Source organism: Triturus cristatus, chromosome 7 (assembly GCF_964204655.1).
Source record: "Triturus cristatus chromosome 7, aTriCri1.1, whole genome shotgun sequence".
Classification (NCBI taxonomy): domain Eukaryota; kingdom Metazoa; phylum Chordata; class Amphibia; order Caudata; family Salamandridae; genus Triturus; species Triturus cristatus.
The window spans coordinates 1,721,879,429-1,721,907,170 of record NC_140590.1 but is presented as its reverse complement, the minus strand read 5'-3'; the positions used below and the strand labels follow the sequence as shown (position 1 = coordinate 1,721,907,170).

Sequence of the window (27,742 nt, the reverse complement as noted above, 5' to 3'; positions counted from 1 at the left end):
CTTCATGCAGGCTATAATGCAGCCTGCATGGAGAAGGGGAAAGTGCGCATGACTGTTTAGGGCGGCCTAAGAGGGCCGACCAAACAGTCATTGCCCACTTGGGAGTGGGCAAACCACTCATCCCCTGACCTGTTCCGTTAGCAGAGCAGCCACGCCCACCCACACAGGAAACATATAAGGGTATTAACTAAAAGTTATTACAATTTTATGTTTTTGGTTCTCGCACTGCGAGAAAGTAGTGGGGCGATACTCCTCAGCCATAGCGCAGGAGCCGCCACTGGGTAGGGCTTTCTCTTACCTGACAGCCAGATCCTGGAAAGACCTCCTCTGGCACATCAGGACTGCCACATGACTTATGGATTTCAGCAAGAAACTGAAAACCTGGCTCTTCAACTGATCCTTCTTGAAGAACACGCACCTACTCAGCACCTGAATACACTGACAGGTGACAAGTTTTGCGCCCTACAAATCCATGTTACAGTACATTTCATTGCATGGCATGTTGGCAGCACTGCTCAGCAGGCCCGCATCCACCCACCCCTTCACCAATTTAATTATTTGCTGGCTCTGAAGGATTCTATTACAATCCATTCTTGCAGGTCTGGCCTTCACATATGAGGATGAATCTCAAGACATCTTATAGTCACTAGTTCATAGGGGATGTCTCACTGTAGTCTGGAACACACCAGCAGAGTTTGATGCGCCCTCCTTTTCTCTGCCGGGCAGTCCCTCTGACCCCTTAGGCCTCATAGTGGCTCACATATCTGTTATAATTTGTGCTGAAAGTAGTTTAAAATACAAGAATGATGTTCTGCAGATTGCCGGGACGCCGAGCTGAGCAGAGTTGAGCTGTGCGGGCGATCGTGCGGGAGCCGCTCTTCGCAGCTCTCTTCCAGTTTCCAGCCTCTCGCTGCACACCTTCCGCCCAGCCGCCCAGCCGTTGCTCGAGGATCCATCGAGTGCCGAGCGCCGCTTGGGCTGGGGGCCTCTCGACTGGCTGCAGGCTTTCCGCGATTTTCACTCTAGTGGAGCCCGCTGCCGAGTTGGCCTTGGACCTTGCTGACCGGGCGAGACAGGGCGTGAGTCCGGTGGCGGTGGCGGCAGCGGGAAGTGGGAGCGGGTGCCTTCCCGTTCGAGTGGCTCCTGCGGCGGCGAGTGATCTAAGAGAGCCTCAAGAGCCGGACTCAGAACCGGTGCCATCAGCAATCAGCAGCAGTAGCTCCAGTGCACCAGTCGAATCAACGGATGAGTGCATCGAGGAGAGCACAAGACAAACAGAGGTGAGGGGTGAGAGGTGGAGTTCTCCTTTAACTTTGAAAACAATCGCATCCACTGCACCCTGCACCCTGTCTCATCTTGCCCTTTATTAGCCAATTATTAGTGCCAGCAGTACCAGTCGGACACGATACAGCAGATAATCTTCCTGTAGGCTCCCACCTAAACTGATGATTGAGTGGCCCTAGCCCTAGGGCAGGCCAGGCCAGGTTTTGCGGTTTGCCGGAGGCCAGAAGTTAGACACCGTGTGAGTGACTGATTGAGTAGGTTCCTCCCTCCCACGGCCTCTTACGGCCTCACACGGCCTCTCTCACACCTTCACCGCCGACTTGCTGTCGTTGCTGGCCCACCGCCCCACCGTCCCATCGCCCCATCAACCCTGCACTGGCCCTGAACTGCCGGAAATTGGCCAGTGCAGTGCCCAGGTGAGTGCAGGTGTTTCCGAGAGCCAGTAGCCGGCACTAATCTCAGAACCTACATCTAGCCAAAAGCAGGCAACCAGGCAACTAAGACATGAGATCAGGAACAAACAGGCAAGCGCCACCGAATAAACCTTCACGGGGTAAAAAGGCAAAAAAACCTAAACCAACCTCTGACACAACCCCTCACGAAAACCACATCCTAGTAGCAGTACAAACGGGAGGGCAAGCTGTCTTGAGGACATCGACGGCTGGACCCGTTGGGTCACCTGTCAAAACTGGTCACAATTCAGGAAGCCAGCTCAAAATCGACAAATTCTTCTTTCTAAAAGATCCGGTTTCCGCACTTTTTGCGACAACAAAGGAGGCGCAAAACCTGCCGAGCCCTATCCAACCAGCCAAGCCTAAACTTTTTAAATCTTTGGCAAGCTCTCTTCCGGGCAACTGGCCACTCGACCTAACATCTAGCGGAACAGTACGACCTCTCCCACTTTTATCCTCCGAACACTTGGGTAACCAACCGCCAGGATACCGCCTGGTAACTGTGCAGACCCAGGCTCAGGTCCATAAATCAAACCAACCTATGCCTAAAATCATGTCGACACCTCCGCGGCAAGAGGACCAGACTCAACTAAATCCTCAATCAAGTAAAAGAGATGTGATGAGTGATCAACAGCCATCACCGACTTTTTTGACAAGCTTAGGAAATGAATCTCTAGAGAACATCTTCATAGTCTGGAAAAAACAAACCTAAACGGCCACAGAAACAACGGAGACTTGCCAATGGAGTCACTTCAGGGTGAAATTAACGGATCACCAAAGCAGAGGACAGGAGGGGAGGACGTCCCGTTACAGTCTCACCTTGTACCAAACGGTCTAAATCGACAAAAAACAACAAGGACAAGTATACTAAAAATACCGGTGCCAGGGTCCATTCCATCACAAGACCCACTCTTTAAGGAGACTACACTGGGCCCTGTTTCCTCCACACCATCCAATTTGGCAGAAAACCCCGATAACCAAAGAATCTGGATAGAAGACAGCATTAGTTATGGAGGTACAACAGGCAAAGAAAACACGCAGCTGCCTATTTCCATCTCATCAGGAAGCAAGATCTCACCTACAGGCAAACAGGATGGGCGTACAGGTAGTCAAGAGCCCAACGTACACTGGGGGAACGCACTACTAAGTACACTGGACCAGGCTATAAACGCGCTCAATTATCAGTCTGACAAAATGGAGGTCCAAATTGACCTCATAAACGTAATTGCAGAGCACATTGCACTCATTAGTTCCAAGATTGACACATTAATATCTACATTGGTAAATAGACCAAGGGTGGAGGGCTCCCCAAACAACAATCCAAATAAAAAATGTTCCAACAAAGGACACATTGTCCCTTCACCAACCATTTGTGAATGTGGGAGCATTATTGAGAAACTAGCATCTCTTCCTGAAATCCTAAAAGACATACTGGGAGTTGTAAAATTATCAAACAATAGCAAAACCATCCAAGACCTACCAGTTAATACAAAAAAACAATCCTAGAAAAGAAAAAAGTCGTGTTTCAAGTTCTCAAAGCACAAAGTCCAGTAAAGGGGAGGACAGGATACATAACCAAACAGCTTGTAGAGAGCACCAGCCAAAGGAACCTGATATTCTTGAACTTTACTCAACTATGCCCCCGGTCACTTTCCACCCTCAACCCCAAGTCAATCTGACAAAAAGGCAAAGGAAACGAGTCAGGAAGGGAAGATCAAAGGCTAAAAGCAACCAACCAACCGCCTTAGACCCCCTCTTTCCGATATTCAGAAACAACTCAAGAGGAGAACCAGTAAAGCTACATAATCCTCCTAACACTTTGACTAGTAGAACAGAGGACCCAGAGCACGAACGGTTAAGCCTTCCGAACAAGAAACCCACGACACTTGTGTCACCTCACGAACTAGGCCTAACACCAACCGGGAGTCCAAACCAGCGTTTGTCTCTACTAACATCTGGAATTATTACTGAAAGGCCTAGCAAACAAGGATTGACAATGGCCACACTAGTTGAGGATGCTCGAAATAAGCACTTAGTAAACCACCAAAAACTCCAAGCACTCACGACACAAACCTAGGCTTGTTAATCAAGAGTTTGACCGGACCCCATTGAAGATCACGACGAAGGGTTCCTCTAGGCACTGTTCGGTTTATAGTTCTACCCGAGCGCTAGTTGAATCCAAAATATATCAAACAGGAGCGTGGGGTCTCATTAGGGACAAGACCCCAATTAAGATCACAAAAATTGAACACGAACGCCAATGTATAATGCGCAGCAAAAATCAAGATCAAGTAAAAATTATTCAAAGCATAAATGGAGAACAGGTATCTCCCAGGGACAAGAAAAAGGAGGAAAGCTCAAGACAGGCTTCAACCAGGCCTACAAGCAATGGTGAATCCCTCAAGCCGGATTCCCGAGTAAGCCAAACAATCTGCAAGGAGGATATGGAACCAATCTTATCATTTATACCAGAATACGTAACAAGAGGCAGGCACGACACACTCAACAGAGGGAACATAATAAAATTAATCAACACTATTCCAGAGCCCAGGGGGATAGTTCCCAAGACTTGCTGGCAGTGGAATTTCGGCAAAACAAACACTCTCCAGACATAGAAGACTCAGTTACCACCTGGGCCACAAAGGACACAGCTGCTAAAATCTTTGCCAACAAAGGATCATTCGAGTGCTGGGGTATAACCTTGATCCAACATAAACGCCCCAGATACCCATATCCCCTAACCGGAGGCACTTTTTCATCAAAAGGGAATGAATCAATCGGTCACAAGCATAAATCATGTCTCCGCGGTGTCCGCTCTACTACCCAGGAGAAAACCCCTGGAACAATGTATACTTACCCAACCCAGCCTTCCAACAAAGGACCCCTTAGCTCAGTCCAGGATTGGTCGTGGATCCCTTTGACTCTAAACCAACAGAGTTCCTAAAACTGTCGCAACATTATTTTCTAATAAACATACACTAAACCAACATACCGATAAAGCTTATCCGGAAATAATTAATTTGTGTTCATGGAACACTCATGGCTTTAGTAGTATGGATCAGGATCACGAGACCCAACACTTTTTTCAAAAACACGACATAATCCTCGTCCAAGAGACCTGGAATCTGACACATCCTGCAATTCCAGGCTTCGCCGAACACCACATCTTGGCAAAGAAGCTGTCCAAATTTGGACATCCACGTGGAGGGCTGTCGATATACGTATCCCAGAATTTTAACTGGGAAACCGAGATGTTGGATGTGGGGTTAAGCTGGGTACAAGTAGTAAAAATAACCAGAAAGTTGTTACAACAATTTTTAATAATAAATATCTACATTCACCCTGAACGGTCAAGCAAGGAAGAAAAAATGGAAACACTAGCTAAACTCATTAAAGTCCTACAGAAATCTAACGAGCAATGTCCACTGATAATTTCAGGGGACTTTAATTCTAACCTAACGCGAGACGGAACATCTAGTCGTAACCAGACCATAAAACTCGGATCAGGTTACATAGCAACCTTCTTGAATACACTAGAAACACAGGGCCTGACAATCCTCAGAAGTGAAAAAAGGGGAAACTCAACAACAGGACCAACTTACAAGAGTGGGAAAGTCATGTCCACTATAGACTTTACAATAATAAGTAAGAGCATAATAGATAGTATTGTAGACTATGACATAGCCCACCGTCCAGAAAGTGATAACTTTCCCCAAATCATCAGGTTGAAAACAGCAGTCACCAGGCTTAACAAGATAATCTCCCTGTCTGACTTGCCGGAGAAATTTAACTTGCGAAAAATCAGCTGGAGAGGGGGAAAAATCGAAGAAATCCAGTTAACAGCAAACAAATTTATGTTAGAACATGAACAACTAGAGGACGGAGACCTTGTAAAACACTGGGAAAACCTGGTTGAGACTTTAATTCAAAAGCACTCTGCTCCCCGAGCCATACAAAACAACTCAAAAATCTTAAAAGAACCCTGGTTCACTGATGAATTAAGACTGGAAAAAAAAAAAATATCTAGGGAGCAACGGAACGTTCAACCGTCCAAAAATCATGGAAGCAACTCGAACCACAGTCTGTTAAGGAGCTTGAGGAAGAATTACCGTAAAATGCTGTGGGCTGCAAAGGCCAAATACAAAGAATCAATATGGCTAAAACTCCTATCAGCCAGCAAACAGCAAAACTCTCGGGAGTTCTGGGGGATTATTAATAAATTGAACAAAGGTGAAGAGATGTATTATGATCCTGGCATCAATGCCGATGTCTGGGAAGCCCACGTAAGGAATCTCTATGCAACAAAGGACACTGCCCCATCTAACAAAACGCTACGGGCAACTAACGCAGCGGATTCAGGTAATCAAGTGGGCCCCCAGGAAAGTTTAAATAAACTAATTGACCAGGACAAGGAAAAATGGGATCGCGACCAGCCAGCATTGACATCCTGTAAAAGTGTAACAAAACTTTTACAGAAACTAAAACCCGAGGGTGCACCCGGCCCAAACGGACTGCCGACTGCCGTATTTAAATTAAACAAGGACTTTTGGTCCAACCACCTAACAGCTTTGTTCAACCATATCTTTATCTCTCGCCGTATGCCAACATCGTGGAAAGGAAACATCATCCACCCCATCTACAAAAAGGGGAACAGAAGAAACCCAGCTAACTACAGGCTGATCTCTCTTATAGATGTAGAAGGAAAACTGTATGCTTCATGTCTTTTAGAACAGGTTCAAGAATGGGTAGAAAATAACAACTTGCTTCCCATTTTCCAAATCGGCTTTAGACAGGGGATGGGGACAACAACAAACCTGACGACACAGGCACTGCTAATGGAGAGAGCTGAGAAAAAGAACCAACGATTGTATGGGTGTTTTATAGACATAAGAGCAACCTTCGATCGAGTGAGCCGGTCAAGACTATGGGAAAAGCTCAAAGTCTGGGGGATGCCTAGGATGTTGCTAAACGCAATAATCAGCCTATACACAGACACATGGGCAAGGGTTAAATTAAGCCAGGGATCGAGCTTAACATCAAAAATCAAAACTCAGGACGGCTTAAAACAAGGCTGTGTCCTGGCCCCGTGCCTATTCAACCTGTTATTGGCAGACTTAGGTAGTAACCTAGGACAAATAAACAGCCATGCACCCAAACTAGGGAACGATTACATTCCAATCCTACAGTTTGCCGACGACATTGTTCTAGTAAGCAAAACCCCAATAGGTTTACAACGCCTAATAGCCAACCTCCATTCCTATCTAACACAAGAAAAACTGGAGTTAAACAGGGAAAAAACAAAAATCCTTCGACTAGTTGAGCACAAGAAGATTAAATTCGTATGGACGATTGATAAGTCAGTACTGGAAGAAGAGAACTATTACCGGTACCTAGGCGTGATGATTGGGAAAGGCAATTCAAAAAAAGAACACACTCTGACTATTAGAGCAAAGTCCCAAACATTAATTTACGCATATAGACAGCTTAAAAAAAAAATGGGGGGTCCCGACTATATGCACCTCCTTAGGGTAATGTCTGCCCAAATTCAACCTACACTATCATATGGACTAGTCACCTGGCTCGGAGGCGAGGCCAAAATCTTAAACGAATTACAGAACAAAATCTACAAATCTGTGTTCAATCTACCTAAATCAGCATCTGCGACTCAAATCCGTCTCGAATTTGGTTTACAAAATCAACACCTTCGTTCAATGTCAAGGTTTGTAAAATGGTGTCACAAACTTCGGCTAGCTCAATCCAAGTCCATGGACTATGTTTGTTGGCAAGGGATAAGCACCCAAGACAGAGTGTCTACCGGAAACTCTTGGGCAACCTACTTGAACTCCTGCTTGCACGAACTAGATCTCCTAGAAACTTGGAACAAAGAAATTGAACACACTTCTTTCTGTAAAATAGCCAACAGAGAGGCAAAAAGGAAATCTCTACTAGAGGACAAAACTACATTGGCTACTCGACGCCATGCTTGGACCGTAATCTCCTCCTACTCTTATCAGAAACAGCAGACCTATTTAGCAACTCACTTTAGTCAACACTTAAAAAAAATCGTCATTGACTATAGACTGGGCCTGCATTATTCAAAAGATCTAAGACCGTCGTGGAAACACCAGAACGAAAGTCTCCAATGTAGACTATGTGGATACCACAACGAAACTCTAACTCACTTGTTTTGTGTGTGCCCAGCGCTAATGACACTGAGAAGGAAATACCTACGTGCTATTTGTCTCAATTTGAACATAAAAACATGCCGGCAAGCGATAATAACTTGGTTGAGTGGTTCCTCTCCCATTCTTGCTTGCCGGGGACTCAAATTTATGACAGAAGCTAAAAAACTACTCCTGGGCAAATGAGCAGCCCTACACCACAACTAAAGAGGAATTCAGTGATAAGGCTGGACGCTCTACCACGTGATTACATCTTAAAACGTGTTAGACCAAGAACTCAAAAACTATAAGTATATTCTTCCGGGGACTTTGTGACATGGTTTTAAAAAATAAAAAAATAAAAAAAAATATATATACTAAAATTAAAACAAAGACAAGACGAAATAAATAATTTATGTACGCAAGTTTTATAATTGTTTTTATATTAAATGTGGATTGTAATAATTTTTATTAATTATGCAATAAAAAATTGAATTGAATTGAATTGATGTTCGCATAATAAGAGACATGCAGAGGTAATCTTTGGTGGCCTGCTAAATACAGTCATAATTTGCATTTTTTTTTCTCTTACTTCGCCCTCCAACACATGCTAAGCACTGCGCCCCAAGACAGTTTAAGATCCTCTTTGGTCACACAACATCAAAGTGTTTCCCACAGAGGCCCACAACAAAAGTCAGACTGTTACAGTCAAGCACTCCCCCATGGTGTAGTGTGCTAGCGCTCTGAAAATCAATCAATTAATCAGGGGATTTTAAAGCGGGCTACTCACCCGTGAGGGTCTCAAGGCGGTGGGGAAGGGTGCAGCTCCGACTCAACCGAGAAGCCAGGTCTGAAGGTGTGCAGAGTAGGGGAGCATCTGAAGTTGACTGGGAGCTCGTTCCAGGTCTTGGCTGTGACGTAGGAGACGGCTCTTCTACTCACTCTGGTTCTGCGGATGAGCGGGGTTTCTGCTAGGGCGAGGTCGGCGAAGCGGAGGTTTCTTTTGGTTACGTGGAAGGAGACTCTTTCGCTGAGGTATTAAGGTCCGGTGTTGTGGAGGGATTTGAAGGCGAGGGTGAGTAGCTTGAAGGTTACTCTCTTCTTGACAGGGAGCCAGTGGAGTTCTTGCAGGTTTTGGGTGATGTGCTCAAGTCGTGGAATGCCGAGGATGAGTCTGCCCACGGTGTTCTGGATGGTTGGCAGTTTGTGTAGCAGGGATTTGTTGATTCCAACTTAGAGAGTGTTTCCGTAGTCCAGTATGCTTGTTATGAGAGAGTAAAATGTCACCAGGGCCCGCACTGGGGTAGGAAGTCACCATAAAATGTCAATGAGCCATTACCATGTCTGCTCTTTACGTTTTATAGTAGCTTTTCCCAATTTGCCATTTATTTATCAGTATAAGCTGACTAGCTTTGCGTGAGTTTTTATCCCTGATGCCGTACCAGCTTTGCCTGCTCCTGTACCACTGATTCCTTAACAGCTATGCCTGCTCCTGTATCACTGATGCCTCACCAGCTCTGCCTGGCTCAGTATCACTGATGCCTTACCAGCTCTCCCTCCGCTTGTATCACTGAAACTTTAACAGCTCTGATTGAACCTGTATTACTGATGCCTTATCAGATCTGCCTACTTCTGTATCACTGATGCCTTATCAGATCTACCTACTTCTATATCACTGATGCCTTACCAACTCTGCCTGCTCCTGTACCACTTAATACTTAATAGCTCTACTTGGACCTGTATCACTGATGCCTGAAGAGCTCTATCTGCTCCTGTATCACTGATGCCTTACCAGCTCTGCCTTGTCCTCTATCACTGCCAGGCGGGAGCTCCTGGTGGAGCAGTCTTCATGGCCCCCACTCCAGGTCTTCAGCTGGTTGGAGAAAAAAAAACATTTTCTTCCATGTTTATGCCACTCTGTAGGGCACGTTGACTCAGATCCTGTTGGAAGAGAGCATGAAAAGAAAATTTTCACTACAGCTTGAGATACGTAAAGGATACATATGTTGTTTTATGGCTATGTTGCATTGTTTTCATTATCTTATAAGAAATTCTGAAACAGCTTAGATGAGGTCTTTTTTCGAAATGGCACAAATGCACTCTCAAATTATGAATCCATGGCTGTCCAAAAAGAGCATTGCCTTTACAGTGACGTCACCCAAAACATGCCTATCCTTGATTGACAGTTGGATGTGCTGCTTTTGTGCTCACCAATGGTACATTTTAACATACGCCAACTGAAGAGTAGTGAATGTGAAGGGACACTCTACTGGATCTGTGATGCTCAGTCCTGCCGTACAACGGAAGTGCTCCATTACAATTACTTACAGCTCTACAGCAGGGTGACATGAGGTGCCCTCTGGATGGTCTTATTCGGATCTGCTCCCTCAAACACTATGGTCCTAAGTGGAGCAATGTGGCCCATGAAACAACACTGTAGGGCATGGGGTGTTGGTATGTACATTTATAAGAGAGAGACAACTGCTAAGATGGTTGAAACTCACAGGCTTGTCTATGAATTCCAGGTCAGGCTAGACATCTATCTACATAGGTGGGTGTACATTCTGTCCATGCAGCAGATCACACACACACATATGAGGTATAAAAGCAAACAGGAAGAGCCATGGGCGTAAATGAGGGGCAAGCATGATGTATCCTGTCCTTCAGACCCTCCTCCTCCTTGTAGTAGTGCTCCTTCCTACTCCTGGAAGCGGAAAGAAATCTACAGTCATTTACTTTACTTGCCCAATTCCTGTCCCCTCACCAGCAAATCAGAGGTTGGTAAGGGGTGAAGAGGAAGGGCAAGAAGCCAACCCTGAGATATCATGATTTGGCCAAGGGTGCGTGATCTCACTCCGCGGCTTCTCTCAATTTGGTGAGGTGGTTAGGGACCTCTTGTATCTTTAAATGAGCATTAGAGGAGTAGCTGTGTCTACATTACAGTGAGTATGTGATAAAAGTGATGTGAAGCTGCTGACACGGAGGGATGACGAACAAAGGTCTATTTTATATTGCATCCCACATGAGTCTCACAGAAACAGGGCTGGTTTTAGGGTGGTGCTGCATGTGCAGCCACACATGGCACTGAGCTCAGGCGGGAGGGGGAAGGGGAGAGGAGTGTTAAGAAATTACATATGGATTTAAAAGCACTTGCTGCAGAGTTCCTTGGGTATACAGCAGTTTTCAGGCAATAATAAAAATGTCAAGATAACTCTGGTGATAGATGTCTCTGCTGGAAAGAGATCAGCTATGCAGTCTGGCAGATTTGACTTGCCATAAAGTATTTTATGTGGATAGCTCAGTGGGTTACTGCTTTTGTCACAGAGATCCTTTTGTTTCTTGTGGTTTCATACGTTACAATCCTTATATAGCACAGTGACCTATGAACTCTCATCAAAGAGCTGCTTGCAAACTGCATGTTATAGCTTGCAACCTTATGTTTTTTCCACAGTCCTTCATTCTCCTAATGTTGCTTAAAAGGGTTGGTTTGGGTAGAAATACATTCTTATCAGTAAAGCTAACCCAAACCACTGATCTGCATTTTATATCCTTAGTTTGTGCTTCTCCAGACCAAACACTCTAATAATTCATTGCCTAATAGTATGGGCGACATGTGATTCCTACACCTGGTAATCCTCGTTGTCGTATGTAACATTTCGCATAGACTGATTTACATACATGTGATTCATTGTCTCTCTTTAATGTGCATTTGATGTAAAGTTCTCTGACACCCTTCACTGGTATGATGAGTAGTGGTATAAAACAAATTAAATGCATGGGGGAGAGAGGAGCTATGGAGAGATGAGGGGCATTGTTGGAAGGCGGTAGTGAGGCAATCCGTGGAGAAGGAGGCCGTTTGGGAAGACGTCAAAATGATTGTAGTACCGGGCACCACCAGAGCTACCCTGCAGGTAGTATACTGATCAGGAACTAAGAAGAGCAGTGATCCACCTGTGAGAGGACATACTAGTGTCTGCCCCCAATCCGACTGATCCTCCTCAGCCACAGCTCCTGCTTGCCTACCTTGGCAAAGACCAGGGTAGGCAAAGACCATGGTTGGCAAGAAAAAATAATCCTTTCTTTCTGCCTTGGTACCTCAATTAAGATTTTATAGACTAGCATTTTTATAAAACATTTTGGGGGAAATCACTATGTGGGTCAATTTTGCTCTGACAATTCTGTCCAGTATTTGTTCCTGCTCTAAGACATTGATGTTCAGAATTCAATGTGCCAGTACTCGGTATGCCCTCTGGGGCTATTCATGTCCTATTATCTGGGACAGTACCACTCATCAACACCTGGAGTCAATACCGCGCTTTCGGCTAGGCCATTGATGCCTTTAATTAGAAGATATTGCTGTTCATCAATTTCTGTGATCAATACTGTTCATATGGCTACCAGGGAATAACTCTGCCTATACTGTAGTTAGCTTTCACTACACAAGGGCAATACGGCTCATCACAGTGTGAAGACTCAATACTGCTCAACCTGCCTAACAACAAAGTAGCTCACTGCTATCTGAGTTCAAAACACCTCAAATCCGTGTTTTGCTGATTATGCTCATGCTCTATTAGCATACAATACTTGTGAGCGTCTGGTGGACAATACTATTATAATGTCTGAGTCTGCAGCAAACACGGCTCATTACGCTATATATATATATATATATATATATATATATATATATATATTCACTGAAAAAACCATAGGTTTGAGGGGTGTTATAGTTAGCTGGACTTTTCACTTGTACAAAACCATTGAAATTCCCCCGTTATAGTTAGTTCAGCTAACTATAACTCGCGCGCCCGCAATGCACTGCTGATGACGTCACATATTACATCACTCATGACATGGTCAGTGACATCACTCATGACATCACTCATGACATCTCAAATGACATCACTGATGACATCACTGATGACATCATCCAGTGAATGTGTGTTATTCTGAAAATTAAATATGTTTTATATATGTATATCTCAAGGTCGATGGAAGAATAAATGGGTATATAAGTGTCTAAATGGATGATTTGTTTTTGAAAAATTGATTGTGTAACTGACTGATTAAGTGTATCATAGTGAATACATGGCTTAGTGAGTAATGTTTAAATATGTAAATATCTGTATCAGTCTCTCACTTTGTGTATAAGTGGCTGCATGGGTTGGTGAGTAGCTACATGGGTGTCTATATAGGTTATTAGTTGGTTTTTTGAGTATCAGTCTGAGTGTCTGCATGGTTCGGTGGGGGTATTATGTAGTGCATAGGTGCATGAATGAGTGACTCACTGTTTGTATGTGTTGAACACAGTATGTGTGCAGGACTGTATGGGTGGATGAGTGTGTGTATGGGTGTGTTAGTGAGTGAATGACTGTCTCAATAGTGTCTTTATGAGTAACTACATATGTTTTAAACTAGTATATGTGACTAGTGGTGTATATATGTGAGTATATGTGAGAGTGAGAGATTGAAAGAGTTCCTGTATGAATAAGTATGTGTTTCTATAAGTGATTGTTTAAAAGACTAAGTATGTGTAAGTTTCCGTAGAAGTAAGTGAGGTGGTGTGTGTATAACTGTATATGCAAGTAAATGTATGTTTGATTCTTTATTAGCATGAGTGACTATGTGTGTGAGTAACTCTATGGATGAGTGGCATTGTGTAACAGGATGTATAGGTGTATGAGTACATATGATGAGTGAGTACATGTATGAGTGACTGTATTGGACTGTTGGTGAATGAGTGGATGTGTATGTGGATCTTAGAATTACTGAATAGGTTGTTGTAACTGGTATTGGTATGTCCATTGTTTTGAAAATTTTAGTCTCTATTTTTGAATGTGTGTATCAAAGGTTATATTAGGGTGAGAGGAGGTCTGCCACTCTATCACAAGGATGATGTCATCAGTGATGTCATCAGTGATGTCATGAGTGATGTCACTGACCATGTCATGAGTGATGTCACTGACCATGTCATGAGTGATGTAATATGTGACGTCATCAGCAGTGCATTGCGGGCGCGCGAGTTATAGTTAGCTGAACTAACTATAACGGGGGAATTTCAATGGTTTTGTACAAGTGAAAAGTCCAGCTAACTATAACACCCCTGAAACCTATGGTTTTTTCAGTGAATTTCTGAGGTTTTTTAAATGCTAATTCCTAACTATAACGTGCCTGAAACCTATGGTTTTTTCTGTTAATTTCAAAGGTTTTTTAAATGCTAATTTCTAACTATGCCTACAGAGATAGGACATGTGAAGAAAGAAGAAAAAATGCACAGAAAGAAACAAAAGAAGTGCAGAAAGAAGCAACAGAAGTCCTCAAATACGAAGATAAGTGCAGGAAGAAGGATAACGTGCAGAAAGAACAAAAAGAAGAGCAGAAAGAAGCCTTGTTGCAAAATCATCCTGTACCCTCAACTTTTTCAGACGGATACTGGTGGTAACTGAGTCTGACTAACCAGTGCTATGTTAAAAGACACTTAGAATACAGTGAAAACACCTACATACATTAGGGAACATTATGCGTTGGGGTCCCCCTGTGATTAGCCTTACCTCCTCTATAAGCCCCTAGTATATAATAGGGCATGGGGATTAAAACTACCTCTTAAAACAGGCCACAGGGCGTTTTTGCACACGTTAACTCAGGCCCCGTCCCCTCCTTTCACCATTGTGTAAACACGCCCTGTGTCCGTTTTTAGTTGGGAGATTAAGTTCATTTGAGTCCTGAGGGTCCCTAGGGTCCAACTAGCCCACTAGGTACCTCCAGTAAGTGCCACAGAGCTGCGTTGCAGAGAGGTGTAAAAAGTGGCACGGCCTGGACCACCTCTCTGCAATGCAGCTCAGTGGCGCTTACTGGAAGCACTTGGTGGGCTAGTTAGCCCCCAGGGGCCCTCAGTATTGAAGGGAAATTATATCCCCAATTTAAAACGTGCCATGGTGCGTGTTTGCACACGTCACCTCAGGCCCCGTCCCCTCCCTTCACCACTGTGTAAACGCGCCCTGTGGCTGTTCTAAGTTGAGAGATTAAGTCCCCTTGAATCCTAAGGGTCCCTAGGGTCACACTAGACCACTAGGTACCTCCAGTAAGCGCCACAGAGCTGCGTTGCAGAGAGGTGTAAAAAGGGGCTTGGCCTCAGAACACCTGTCTGCAGCGCAGCTCCCTGGCGCATACTGGAGATGCCTGTTGGGGGCGCGTTTGCAGAGTGCTGCATGGAGGGGGCATGGCCTCCGGCACGATGCCAGTCTTTTATTTATTTTATTTTTTTAAGAAGGGGGGCTGTGTGGTTCCCCTTCTTATTCTCATTTATTGGCCCTGATGACCCCATCCCCCAGGGCCTGTCTCCTAATTATATTTTTTTGACCCCAATCCCCAGGGCCGGCCACTGTTTTTTATTATTTTTAAAAAATATATATTTATAGACACACCTAGGACATGCTGGACAAACCGTACGTACCTATCACCATGACGATTTGCGTGATATTCATTAAAAGGCGACTATGCATGCAATTAATCCACGTGGAATGTATTTACACCACTAGTGAAGCTCTGACATGTCTGATGCTCTACCGTGCCTAATCCCGGTAGACACCCTTGTCGTTTATTTATACAAACATGGGTAGCTATTGACGGGCACATTTAATACACATGCACACCAAGCCATTCAAAGGGGATTCGACAAAAATTCGACCAAAACTATGCAAGAAACCCCCCTCACAGTTAATAAAACACACATCCACTGCCGGATGTGTAATACTTTTTATTTTACTCTCTGGAAAGGGGACGAACATCACTTGCGAGTCACAGCGCGCTCCTGACAGAGCCCAATGCTGTGTTACACCCACCATTGCCTGCCGAGTGCCACACACCTCTGTATTGTATTCCACTAGCTAGTGCATATGCTATGACACTCTCTAGCCCATGTGCACTGTAACACCACCCCGTGAATATGTCATGCCACACTTGTCTTCGCACGGGTTATATTGCCCCATCTAACGTGCCTTCCTCGATGCCTATGTTATAACGCACAGTGCTATGCCATACATATTACAATTTGGGATCCATATCTTTGTCACAGTGCATATGCAACGTTACACTCCCCAGCACATATTTTATATTACAACTTTAGAGACTAGTTAGGTTACACAACACTGCCCTGTGCATATTACACTCTAAGGTGCATATCGCATAGCACGCGCTAGTGCCTGTGCTATCTCGCGCTCTCCAATGAATCTGTCATTGCGCACAATGTATTGCATATTATATTTCACGCCTGGTTCATCTTATATCACACTTTTTGGTGCATAGTTTATACCATACACTATATCTAGTTTTCATTTTCAATCGTGCTCTCAGGACTATGTTCTATATAACACTGTGTTCACCTACCCTTTTCACGGGCATTACATTTTGCGATAGGGGGTGGAGGGTCAGGGGGTGTTTTTGCCAAGTGAGCCCGGAGTCACAGTCACTAACGTCTTCTTCTTCCTGAATAAAAGTGAGATTATGCTGCATACTTGTTCATATTTTAAGTAGTTTGCACAGACAAAATGTTTTAAAAACAATAAAGTTTCTAATACCCGCCTTCTCTGAACAGTTAGCTTGCTGCACCATCCCCCTCCTCCCTATCCTCTGTTGTGTGAATCCATGGACTAGCCTCCTCCCTCCTGCCATGCATGGTCTGATGTGCTGCCACTGCCCTCAATTTAGTATGATGTACCAGTCCACTCCTCCTGCCCTCCATTGCCCAATTCTATGCCCCATCATTGACCTCCTGCTTAAACTCTGTGCTTAGCTTGCTGCCCCTATTCTCCTTCCCCCTGCCCTCCGATGTCTTTGTGCATGCCCCTGCTCCATCCTTTTTGCCCACCATGTCCCATGGACCTGCCACTCCTATCTACTCTGAGTGTTCTGTTGAGCTGCCACTCCCCTCCCACCTGCCTAGCATTGTCAGATGACTGTAACCTGTCCCTGCCACCTCCACCCTGCCTGTCCACATGCCATGCCTCTATCCTCTTCCTCCTGTCCTACATGGTCCATTGTACTGCCACACCCTTCTGCCCTCCCTGGTCTGTTGTGCTGCAACTGCTCCTCCTGCCTGCCCCGTGTGGTCTGTTGTGAGGCCCCTTCCCCTGAACTTTCTTGTCTGTGCACAGGTCCTGACCCTCCCTTCTATCCTCCATCGTCCTTTGTGCATGCCCCTGCACCCTCCTTCTTGCCCATCATAGCCATTGTGCTGCCACTAACCCTCCCACTTGCCATGCATGGTCTTCTGTGCTGCCATGGCCCCTCCCACCTTCCCTGTGTGGTCAGTTAGCTGCCCCTGACCCCCTCCCACCTTCCCTCCATGGTCTGTGTATATGCCATCACAGTCTCACTGTTGCTCTTCATGTTGTGTCTTGCTTCTAGTGCCCATCCTGCCTGACCTCCATGGCCATCTTGCTGCTCCTGCCCTGCCCCCTTGCCCCCAGCCCTCTGTTTACATGTGCAGACCCCTACTCCCTCCCTCCTGGCTTGTCTGTTCCATTGTAATGCCCCTGATCCGTCCCTCCTGCCCTTTATGGTCTGTTATGCTGCAGCCTTCTCTCCTGTCTGTCCATTATGGTCAGCTAGCTACCATTGCCTCTTGCCCCTCTGTTCTCTGTTGTCCATGTGCATGGTCCTGTCCCCTCCCTCTTGCTTTCTATGGATTGTTGTGCTGCACTCCCGTCCTGCATGCCCTGTGTGGTGTATTGTGCTGCTGCAAACCCTGATGCCTGCCCTGCAGGGTCAGTTTGGTGCACCTCTCCATGTCTCTCCTGTCCTCTGTTATCCAAGTCCATGTCCCTATCCCATTTCCTTCCATGATCCAATGTACCATACTTGCGAACATTTTGAACTTGGTAAGAGGGAGATTTTGAAAAAAAACTGGGGTATTGATTTTCCCCTTTGAGTGACATTGAAAAAGAGGATATTGTAGACAGGAGACAGATCAAATAAAGCCCATTTGAGCTTAAAAACATTGGACGTTTCCTGGCTGAATCGGGTCTGTTGGCATGTATGGTTGTACTACCATTGCCTCTTCCTTCTGCCCACAATGGTCTATTACATTGCCACAGTCTTGAAGGAGGGTAGATTTTGTATCACAGGGGGCCCCTGGCCCGTTCTGTCCACACCTGAAGTATGAGACCCTTGTCCTTGCCCTGCCAGCCGCATTTGTAGGCCATATTAAATTGACCAGCGGGTCCTGTGTTGCTATATAATTATCCTGAGACATCCTTACCACTCAGCCAGCATAAAACCCCTGTGTAGGCCCTTCTGTTCAATATGTAGGCCTCTTTGTTAAATTGACCATAGCTCTGCAATTTTAGTGTATAGCAGTCTGAAGGCAGGTCTGCGAGGCCTTCTGCTCCAAACTAGTAGCCCCCACCCTACCCGAGTGCTCCGTGCTCGGTATCAAAGTTCAACATCCCCCTGAAGCTGTCGACATACAGTAGGCTGCATCCTGGACTGGTACTTGCTTCCTGGGCAGGTTTCCCGCTTTTAAGGAAGTGGCAACCGCAGAGCGTCAAGTTAGGAGAACTGAGGAGATTTTATACATGAATATATTGAATTCTTGTACAATACCCATTATTTTCTGCTTGCTCTATGGAACTTACGATAAGCGATTGGCCTGAGAGACTGACCTTTTCACCCAGTCCATTGTCAGCATTAAGTGGGTAAATGACGAAATGTCTGGTAAAATCTGCAGACGAAGCTTTTGGGTAGCATACGTAGGTAGATGTAGCGTGCAAAGGAGCCCACAAAATGATATAAAAAGGGAGCACCCACAGATATCGACGGACAACCTCGCCGTTTGTATGTAGGTTAACAGGCTGTGCAGGTTTTCCCCAAGAACTGGGAGCTCTTGTCTTCCTTTGCTTAAAATGTCTTGCTCTGCTTTGCTTGAAGTATCTTATTCTATTTTACCTATATGAAATGTCATGTTATGTTTAACCATTGTTCTCTTTACTTTTGCATTTAAAAGATGTTGTATTGTAATTGCAGGAATGCTTGCTCTAAGAGTAAATGTGAGTGTCCCTAGGTAACATTTTCCTTGGTGTAACTTGTTTCTCATGATGCATTTATAGATGTGTTTTCTCTCTCTCTCTGTCAGTCCATTAATTGAGATACAGAGAATATCATGACAGCTGTATGATTATCTGGATTCTGTATTTTGTACTTTATGTCTCTATTCTGCGGTTTCTTTGAAGTTGCATCTTCTCATTGAACTGCCATTGTATTCTGCCTCCAATTCCATGTCTCATATGTCTGTTTTCTTCATTTTTGGAGCAAGCGTTCCTAGGCACCCCGGCTCAAATTAAGGTGCCCCTTTTGTCCCTGACTCACTCTCCTGCTCAGTTCTGTGGTGGCTCCCGGGGCTCTGGGGACCGCCCCTAGCTTCCTTGACCCGTAATAGATCTTCCCTCCAACAGCCTCTCTTGCAAGTCCTGTATTGTTGGTTTGTTGCCCCTGCCCCCCTTTCCACTGCCCTCCATAGTCTCTTGTGCTTCCACGGCCCTTCCTGCCTGCTCAGTGTGGTTAAATTGTTGCCTTTGCACCCTCCTACCTGCCTTCAATTTTCAGAGTCCGTGCCCCTGGCCTCTGCCTCTCAACAGTATCCTAATGAACAACTAGATTGCTAACATTCTATATTTATTACAAAAGTGTGGAACGCCTGACATCATCTTGATGTAATCAAAACTGTAATACCTAGAGCATTCCTTTAGAAATTACATATATGAGAGGGTCTTATTGGCATCAAAATTATGGTTAGTGCTCTAAAAGACTAAAATAAGGACATATTTTCTGAGTTTTCAAATAGCGACAAAGCACTTTTAAATTATTTGTTATCTTTATGTTTTTTTATCTAGTTGACAACTTGATTAAATGTTGCACTTAGGGGAGAGGATGTGGTGTTACTTCCAGAACTGCAGACTTTGCAACTGGGGAACCAGGTTGAAGTTTCTGCTTCAGCTCGACATTCTGTGATTCTGGTCAAATCACTTAGTCTCCCCATGTCTACAACCAAAATGAATTTGTTCTTGTGTGATGTAACCAATGCTCATGTAAAGCACTCCAATACCTGACAAGTCTGCACTATATAACACTGCAAAAACACAAAATAATAAGTGTTTTGCACACTTCTGTCATTGGGCTATATTTGGGCTATATCTGGGTGATTTTGGGCTACATTTGGGCTCTTTTGTCTCCGGTGGCCATCTTGGGAGATTTATTTGTTATGAAGTTTCCTAATTTCCTCATGTACTGCAGTCTCCTCAGTCGGAAATGCTTTCAGTTTTTTACTTTGATTCCATCATGAAGGTATTCAGATATGTCACACATTTGCCATGAATTCTGAATGTTAGCACTCTAGTTGCTCATTAGATCACTGTAGTAAAACTACTGTTCACCATGGAAGTCTGCTCCTGGTATTAAAAGTGCATGTTTCAGTCTGCATGTCAGAATTTTTTAATGAAATAGAAGAGGATTTGAGAAGTCACTCAAAATGTGCCCTCATTTTCTTTCTTCAGCATTAATCATAATTTCTATGGCAAAATGAACCCCCTCATTGTGTTCCTTTTTAAATTAAATGTTTTTAGTGTTACCAGTTTATTCCAATCAAGATGGCTTCAGGTGTGCCATACTTTTGTCATAATGAAGACAGTAAGTGCTCTAGTTGTTTTTAAGAACATTCTTGGACATTCTGTCATTGGGCTATACTTGGGCTACATCTGGGTGATATTTGGGCTACATTTGGGCTCTTTTGTCTCTGGTGGCCATCTTGGGAGACTTATTTGTTATGAAGTTTCCTAATTTCCTCATTTACTGCAGTCTCCTCAGTAGGAAATACTTTCAGTTTTTTACTTTGATTCCATCAAGAAGGCATTCAAATGTGTCACACATTTGCCATAAAATCAGAATGTTAGCACTCTTTTTGCTCATTAGATCACTGTAGTAAAGCTACTGCTCACCAGGGAAAACTGCTGCTGGTATTGAAAGTGCATGTTTCAGTCTGCATGCCAGGATTTGAGAAGTCACTCAAAATGTGCCCTAATTTTTCTTTCTGCAGCACTAATCATACTTTTTATGGAAAAATGAACCCCCTCATTTTGTTCCTTTTTAAATTAAATGTTTTAAGAGTTACCACTTTAATCCAAGCAAGATGGCTTCAGGTGTGCCATACATTTATCATAAGTAGGACGGTTAGCGCTCTAGTAGTTCTTTGGAACACTCTGGAAAGCTGCAGTAGAACACAAAGGAATCAACTGACAGTCTCTGCCCTTGTTGGATGTACATGTTTTAATGAGAATGTCAGACTTCATTCTCACATGACTGAGAAAGATAATGTGAATTTACAGAAAATAAGCTCTCAGTTTAGCTTATAGATCACCTTCCAAACCTCTGTGGTAAAAGCATGAGAAAATATTTTTCTCTCAATCATGATATCCCAGCAGAAGGCTTTTTCACATGGTGAAATCACCTTAGAACATACCACAATTCCTAAAATGAGTATGGTACCATCAACAAATGATTTATAATGTAACTAAAGTCTTAAAATCTTCTATTAACTGCAATGCTTTTTAATGAGGTGCTATCATGTATATTGGTCCCAAGATGGCTGCCAACACTTCTTGGATGAAGTGCTGACAGCCAATCAGATCTCAGGATGAGATGTGTGGTTAGGCTCCGCCCACATATATATATTGATTTAAATGCTATTTTCTCAGGAACTACTGAACAGATTTACACCAGACCTACAAAAGGCACTTCCTTGACCTGAGGACTACCTCTCTGCCAAATTTCAAGTAACTCTGTTCAGCCGTTCGGGCTGTAGCTGTGTCTAAAGGTCCTATGGAAAAATGCATGGGAAAAACGCGTTTTGGGACCCCCCTTTTTTCTCAGCCCCCGCTTGACGAATCCCCCCGAGACTTTCAGGGTAGGAGCGGAGCGTAGCGCCCCACCTATTTTGAAAATTTCGCGAGGATTCATCGACCGGCGCCAAAGTTATTCCAAATAGAATGTTGCGGATTTCCTATGGAAACAGGGTCCTAACTATAACTATCTACTGGCGACCGCCAGTAGATAATATATATATATATATATATATATATATATATATATATATAGTCGCCAGTAGGTAGTTATAGTTAGGACCTATTTTCAATAGGAAATCCGCAACATTCTATTTAGAATAACGTTGGCGTCGATTGATGAATCTTTGCGAAATTTTCCAAACTTTTGGCCAGCTCCGGTCTGCTCCTATCCTGAAAATTTCATGGTGATTCGTCAAGCGGGGGCCGAGAAAAAAGGGGGGTCCCAAAACGCGTTTTCCCCATGCATTTTCCCATAGGACCTGTTGACGCAGCTACAGCCCGAAGTGCTGAACGGAATTACACCAAATTTGGCAAAGAGGTAGTCCTCAGTTCAGACTCGTGCCTTTTGCTTAAATGGTGTAAATCCGTTCAGTAGTTCCTGAGAGAATCAAAAGTAAAATCACATATATATCTGGGCGGAGCCTAACCACAAATCTCATCGTGAGATCTGATTGGCTGTCAGCACTTCATCCAAGAAGTGTTGGCAGCCATGTTGGGACCAATATACATGATAGCACCTCATTAAAAAGCATTGCAGTTAATAGAAGGTTTTAAGACTTTAGTTACATTATAAATCATTTGTTGATGGTACCATACTCATTTTAGGAATTGTGGTGTGTTCTAAGGTGATTTTACCATGTGAAAAAGCCTTCTGCTGTGATATCATGAATCATGTTTGAGAGAAAACTATTTTCTCATGATTTTCCCACTGAGGTTTGGAAGGTGATCTATAAGCTAATCTGAGAGCATATTTTCTGTAAATTCACATTATCTTTCTCAGTCATGTGAGAATGAAGTCTGACATTCTCAGTAAAACAGAGACTGTCAGTTGATTCCTTTGTGTTCTACTGCAGCTTCCCAGAGTGTTCTAAAGAACAACTAGAGCACTAACAGTCCTACTTATGACAAACGTATGGCACACCTGAAGCCATCTTGGTTGGAATAAAGTGATAACTCTTAAAACATTTAATTTAATAAGGAACAAAATGAGGGGGTTCACTTTGCCATAGAAAGTATGATTAGTGCTGCAGAAAGAAAAATTAGGGCACATTTTGAGTGACTTCTCAAATCCTCTTCTATTTCATTAAAAAATTCTGACATGCAGACTGAAACATGCACTTTCAATACCAGCAGCAGACTTCCCTAGTGAGCAGTAGCTTTACTACAGTGATCTAATGAGCAACTAGAGTGCTAACATTCTGAATTTATGGCAAATGTGTAACACATCTGAATGCCTTCGTGATGGAATCAGTGTAAAAAACTGAAAGTATTTCCTACTGAGGAGACTGCAGTAAATGAGGAAATTAGGAAACTTCCTAACAAATAAATCTCCCAAGATGGCCACCAGAGACAAAAGAGCCCAAATGTAGCCCAAATATCACCCAGATGTAGCCCAAGTATAGCCCAATGACAGAATGTCCCAGAGTGTTCTAACGAACAACTAGAGCGCTAACAGTCTTACTTATGACAAAAGTATGGCACACCTGAAGCCATCTTGATTGGAACAAAGTGGGAACACTTAAAACATTTAATTTAAAAAGGAACAAAATGAGAGGGTTCATTTTGCCATTGAAATTATGATTAGTTCTGCAGAAAGAAAAATTAGGGCACATTTTGAGTGACTTCTCAAATCCTCTTCTATTTCATTCTGATATGCAGACTGAAGCATGCACTTTTAATACCAGCAGCAGACTTCCGTGGTGAGCAATAGCTTTACTACAGTGATCTAATGAGCAACTAGAGTGCTAACATTCAGAATTTATGGCAAATGTGTGACATATCTGAATACCTTCTTGATGGAATCAAAGTAAAAAACTGAAAGCATTTCCTACTGAGGAGACTGCAGTAAATTAGGAAATTAGGAAACTTCATAACAAATACATCTCCCAAGATGGCCACCAGAAACAAAAGAGCCCAAATGCAGCACAAATATCACCCAGATGTAGCCCACATGTAGCCCAATGACAGAAATGTGCAAAACACTTATTTTTTGTGTATTGGCAGTTTTATATAGTGCAGACTTGTCAGGTATTGGAGTGCTTTACATGAGCATTGGTTACATCACACAAGATCAAATTCATTTTGGTTGTAGACATGGGGAGATTAAGTGATTTGACCAGAATCACAGAATGTTGAGCTGAAGCAGAAACTCCAACCTGGTTCCCCAGTTGCAAAGTCTGCAGCTCTGGAAGTAACACCACATCCTCTCCCCTAGGTGCAACATTTAATCAAGTGGTCAACTGGATAAAAAAACATAAAGATTACAAATAATTTAAAAGTTCTTTGTCGCTATTTGAAAACTCAAAAATATGTCCTCATGTTAGTTTTTTAGAGCACTAACCATAATTTTGATGCAAATAAGACCCTCTCATATATGTAATTTCTTAAGGAAATACTCTAGGTATTACAGTTTTGATTACATCAAGATGACGTCAGGCGTTCCACACTTTTGTAATAAATATAGAATGTTAGCAATCTAGTTGTTCTTTGGGATACTGTTGAGAGGCAGAGACCAGGGACACGGACTCTGAAAATTGAAGGCAGGTAGGAGAGTGCAGATGCAACAATTTGACCACACTGGGCAGGCAGGAAGGGCAGTGGCAGCACAACAGACTATGGAGGGCAGTGGAAAGGGGGGCAGGGGCAACAAACCAACAATACAGGACTGGCAAGAGAGGCTGTGGTAATATAATAGACCATTGTGGGCAGAAGGAAGAGGCAGTGGTAGTACAACCATACATGCCAACAGACCCGTTTCAGCCAGGAAACGTCCAATGTTTTTAAGCTCAACTGGGCTTTATTTGATCTGTCTCCTGTCTACAATCTCCTCTTTTTCAATGTAACTCAAAGGGGAAAATCAATACCCCAGTTTTTTCCAAAATCTCCCTCTTACCAAGTTCAAAATGTTCGCAAGTATGGTACATTGGATCATGGTAGGCAGGAGGAATTGGGGTAGGGACATGGACTCGGATAACAGAGGACAGGAGGGACATGGAAAGGTGCACTAAACTGACCCTACAGGGCAGGCATCAGGGTTTGCAGCAGCACAATACACCACACAGCGCATGCGGGACGGGAGTGCAGCACAACAATTCATAGAAAGCAATAGGGAGGGGACAGGACCATGCACATGGACAACAGAGAACAGAGGGGAAAGAGGCAATGGTAGCTAGCTGACCATAATGGACAGACAGGAGAGAAAGCTGCAGCATAACAGACCATAAAGAGCAGGAGGGACGGATCAGGGGCATTACAATGGAACAGGCAAGCCAGGAGGGAGGGAATAGGGGTCTGCACATGGAAACAGAGGGCTGGGGGCAAGGGGGCAGGGCAGGAGCAGCAAGATGACCATGGAGGTCAGGCAGGATGGGCACTAGAAACAAGACACACCATGGAGAGCAACAATGAGACTATGATGGCATACACACAGACCATGGAGGGAAGGTGGGAGGGGGTCAGGGGCAGCTAGCTGACCACACAGGGAAGGTGGGAGGGGCCATGGCAGCACAAAAGACCATGCATGGCAAGCGGGAGGGTTAGTGGCAGCACAATGGCTATGATGGGCAAGAAGGAGGGTGCAGGGGCATGCACAAAGGACCATGGAGGATAGAAGGGAGGGTCAGGACCTGGGCACAGACAAGAGAGTCCAGGGGAAGGGGCCTCACAACAGACCGCGCGGGGCAGGCAGGAGGAGCAGTTGCAACACCACAGACCAGGGAGGGCAGAAGGGTGTGGCAGTAAAATGGACCATGGAGGACAGCAGGAAGGGGATAGAGGCATGGCATGTGGACAGGCAGGGTGGAGATGGCAGGGACGGGTTACAGTCATCTGACAATGATAGGCAGGTGGGAGGGGAGTGGCAGCTCAACAGAACACTCAGAGTAGATAGGAGTGGCAGGTCCATGGAACATGGTGGGCAAAAAGGATGGAGCAGAGGCATGCACAAAGACATCGGAGGGCAGGGGGAAGGAGAATAGGGGCAGCAAGCTAAGCACAGAGGCTAAGCAGGAGGTCAATGATGGGCCATAGAATTGGGCAATGGAGGGCAGGAGGAGTGGACTGGTACATCATGCTAAATGGAGGAAAGTGGCAGCACATCAGACCATGCATGACAGGAGGGAGGAGGCTAGTCCATGGATTCAGACAACAGAGGATAGGGAGGAGGTGGATGGGGCAGCAAGCTAACTGTTCAGAGAAGGTGGGTATTAGGAACTTTATTGTTTTTAAAATGTGTGTCTGTGCGAACTACTTAAAATATGAACAAGTATGCAGCATAATCTCACTTTTATTCAGGAAGAAGAGGACGTTTGTGACTGTGTGTGTCCGGGCTCACTTGGCAGAAACACCCTCTGACCCTCCACCCCCATCGCAAAATGTAATGCCCGTGAAAAGGGTAGGTGGATGCAGTGTTATATAGAACATAGTCCTGAGAGCACGATTGAAAATGAAAACTAGATATAGTATATGGTATAAACTATGCACCAAAAAGTGTGATATAAGATGAACCGGGCGTGAAATATAATATGCAATACATTGTGCGCAATGACAGATTCAATTGAGAGCGCGAGATAGCACAGGCACTAGCGCGTGCTATGCGATATGCGCCTTAGAGTGTAATATGCACAGGGCAGTGTTGTGTAACCTAACTAGTCTCTAAAGTTGTAATATAAAATATGTGCTGGGGAGTGTAACATTGCATATGCACTGTGACAAAGATATGGATCCCAGATTGTAATATGTATGGCATACTGCAGTGGCGCTTACTGGAAGCACCTGGTGGGCTAGTTGGCCCCCAGGGGCACTCAGGATTGAAGAGGAATTATTTCCCCAACTTAAAACGCGCCACAGGGCATGTTTGCACACATCACCTCAGGCCCTGTCCCCTCCCTTTTCCCACTGTGTAAACACGCCCTGTGGCGGTTTTAAGTCGGGAGATTAAGTCCCCTTGAATTCTGAGGGTCCCTAGAGGGGCAAATTAACCCACTAGGTACATCCAGTAAGCGCCATTGCAGAGAGGTGTAAAAAGAGGCACGGCCTGCACCACCTCTCTGCAATGCAGCGCAGTGGCGCTTACTGGAAGCACCTGGTGGGCTAGTTGGCCCCCAGGGTCCCTCAGGATTGAAGGGGAATTATTTCCCCACCTTAAAAAGCACCACAGGGCGTGTTTGCACACGTCACCTCAGGCCCCGTCCCCTCCCTTCACCACTGTGTAAACGTGCCCTGTGGCTGTTCTAAGTTGAGAGTCCCCTTGAATTCTAAGGGTCCCTAGGGTCAAACTAGCCCACTAGGTACCTCCAGTAAGCGCCACAGAGCTGCGTTGCAGAGAGGTGTAAAAAGGGGCGTGGCCTCTGAACACCCGTCTGCAACGCAGCTCCCTGGCGCATACTGGAGATACCTGTTGGGCTAGTTGCCCCTCAGGAACCCTCAGTATTGAAAGAGAATTAATTCCCCAACTTACAACTCGCCACAGGGCGCGTTTCCACAATGGTGAAGGAAGGGTGCATGGCCTGAGGTGACATGTCTGCAAACACGCCCTGTGGTGCGTTTTAAGTTGGAGAAATTAATTTCTCCTCAATCCTGAGTGTCCCTGGGGGCCAACTAGCCCACCAGGTACCTCCAGTATGCACCAGAGAGCTGCGTTGCAGAGAGATGTTCAGAGGCCATGCCCCTTTTAACAACACTCTGCAACGCAGCTCCGTGGCACTTACTGGAGGTACCTGGTGGGCTAGTTGGCACC

General features: G+C 44.6%; 1 protein-coding gene across 2 annotated transcripts in view; it reads right to left on the bottom strand.

The window, feature by feature from the left end:
- Positions 1–27,742, bottom strand: part of LOC146812894 (killer cell lectin-like receptor subfamily B member 1B allele A) — a 237,375-nt gene that overhangs the window by 100,994 nt on the left and 108,639 nt on the right. For both annotated transcript variants that reach the window (XM_085614635.1, XM_085614636.1), the window contains one exon: positions 9,690–9,838. In XM_085614635.1, coding sequence (XP_085470761.1) covers positions 9,690–9,838 — 149 coding nt within the window. The remainder of the gene's footprint in view (positions 1–9,689; positions 9,839–27,742) is intronic.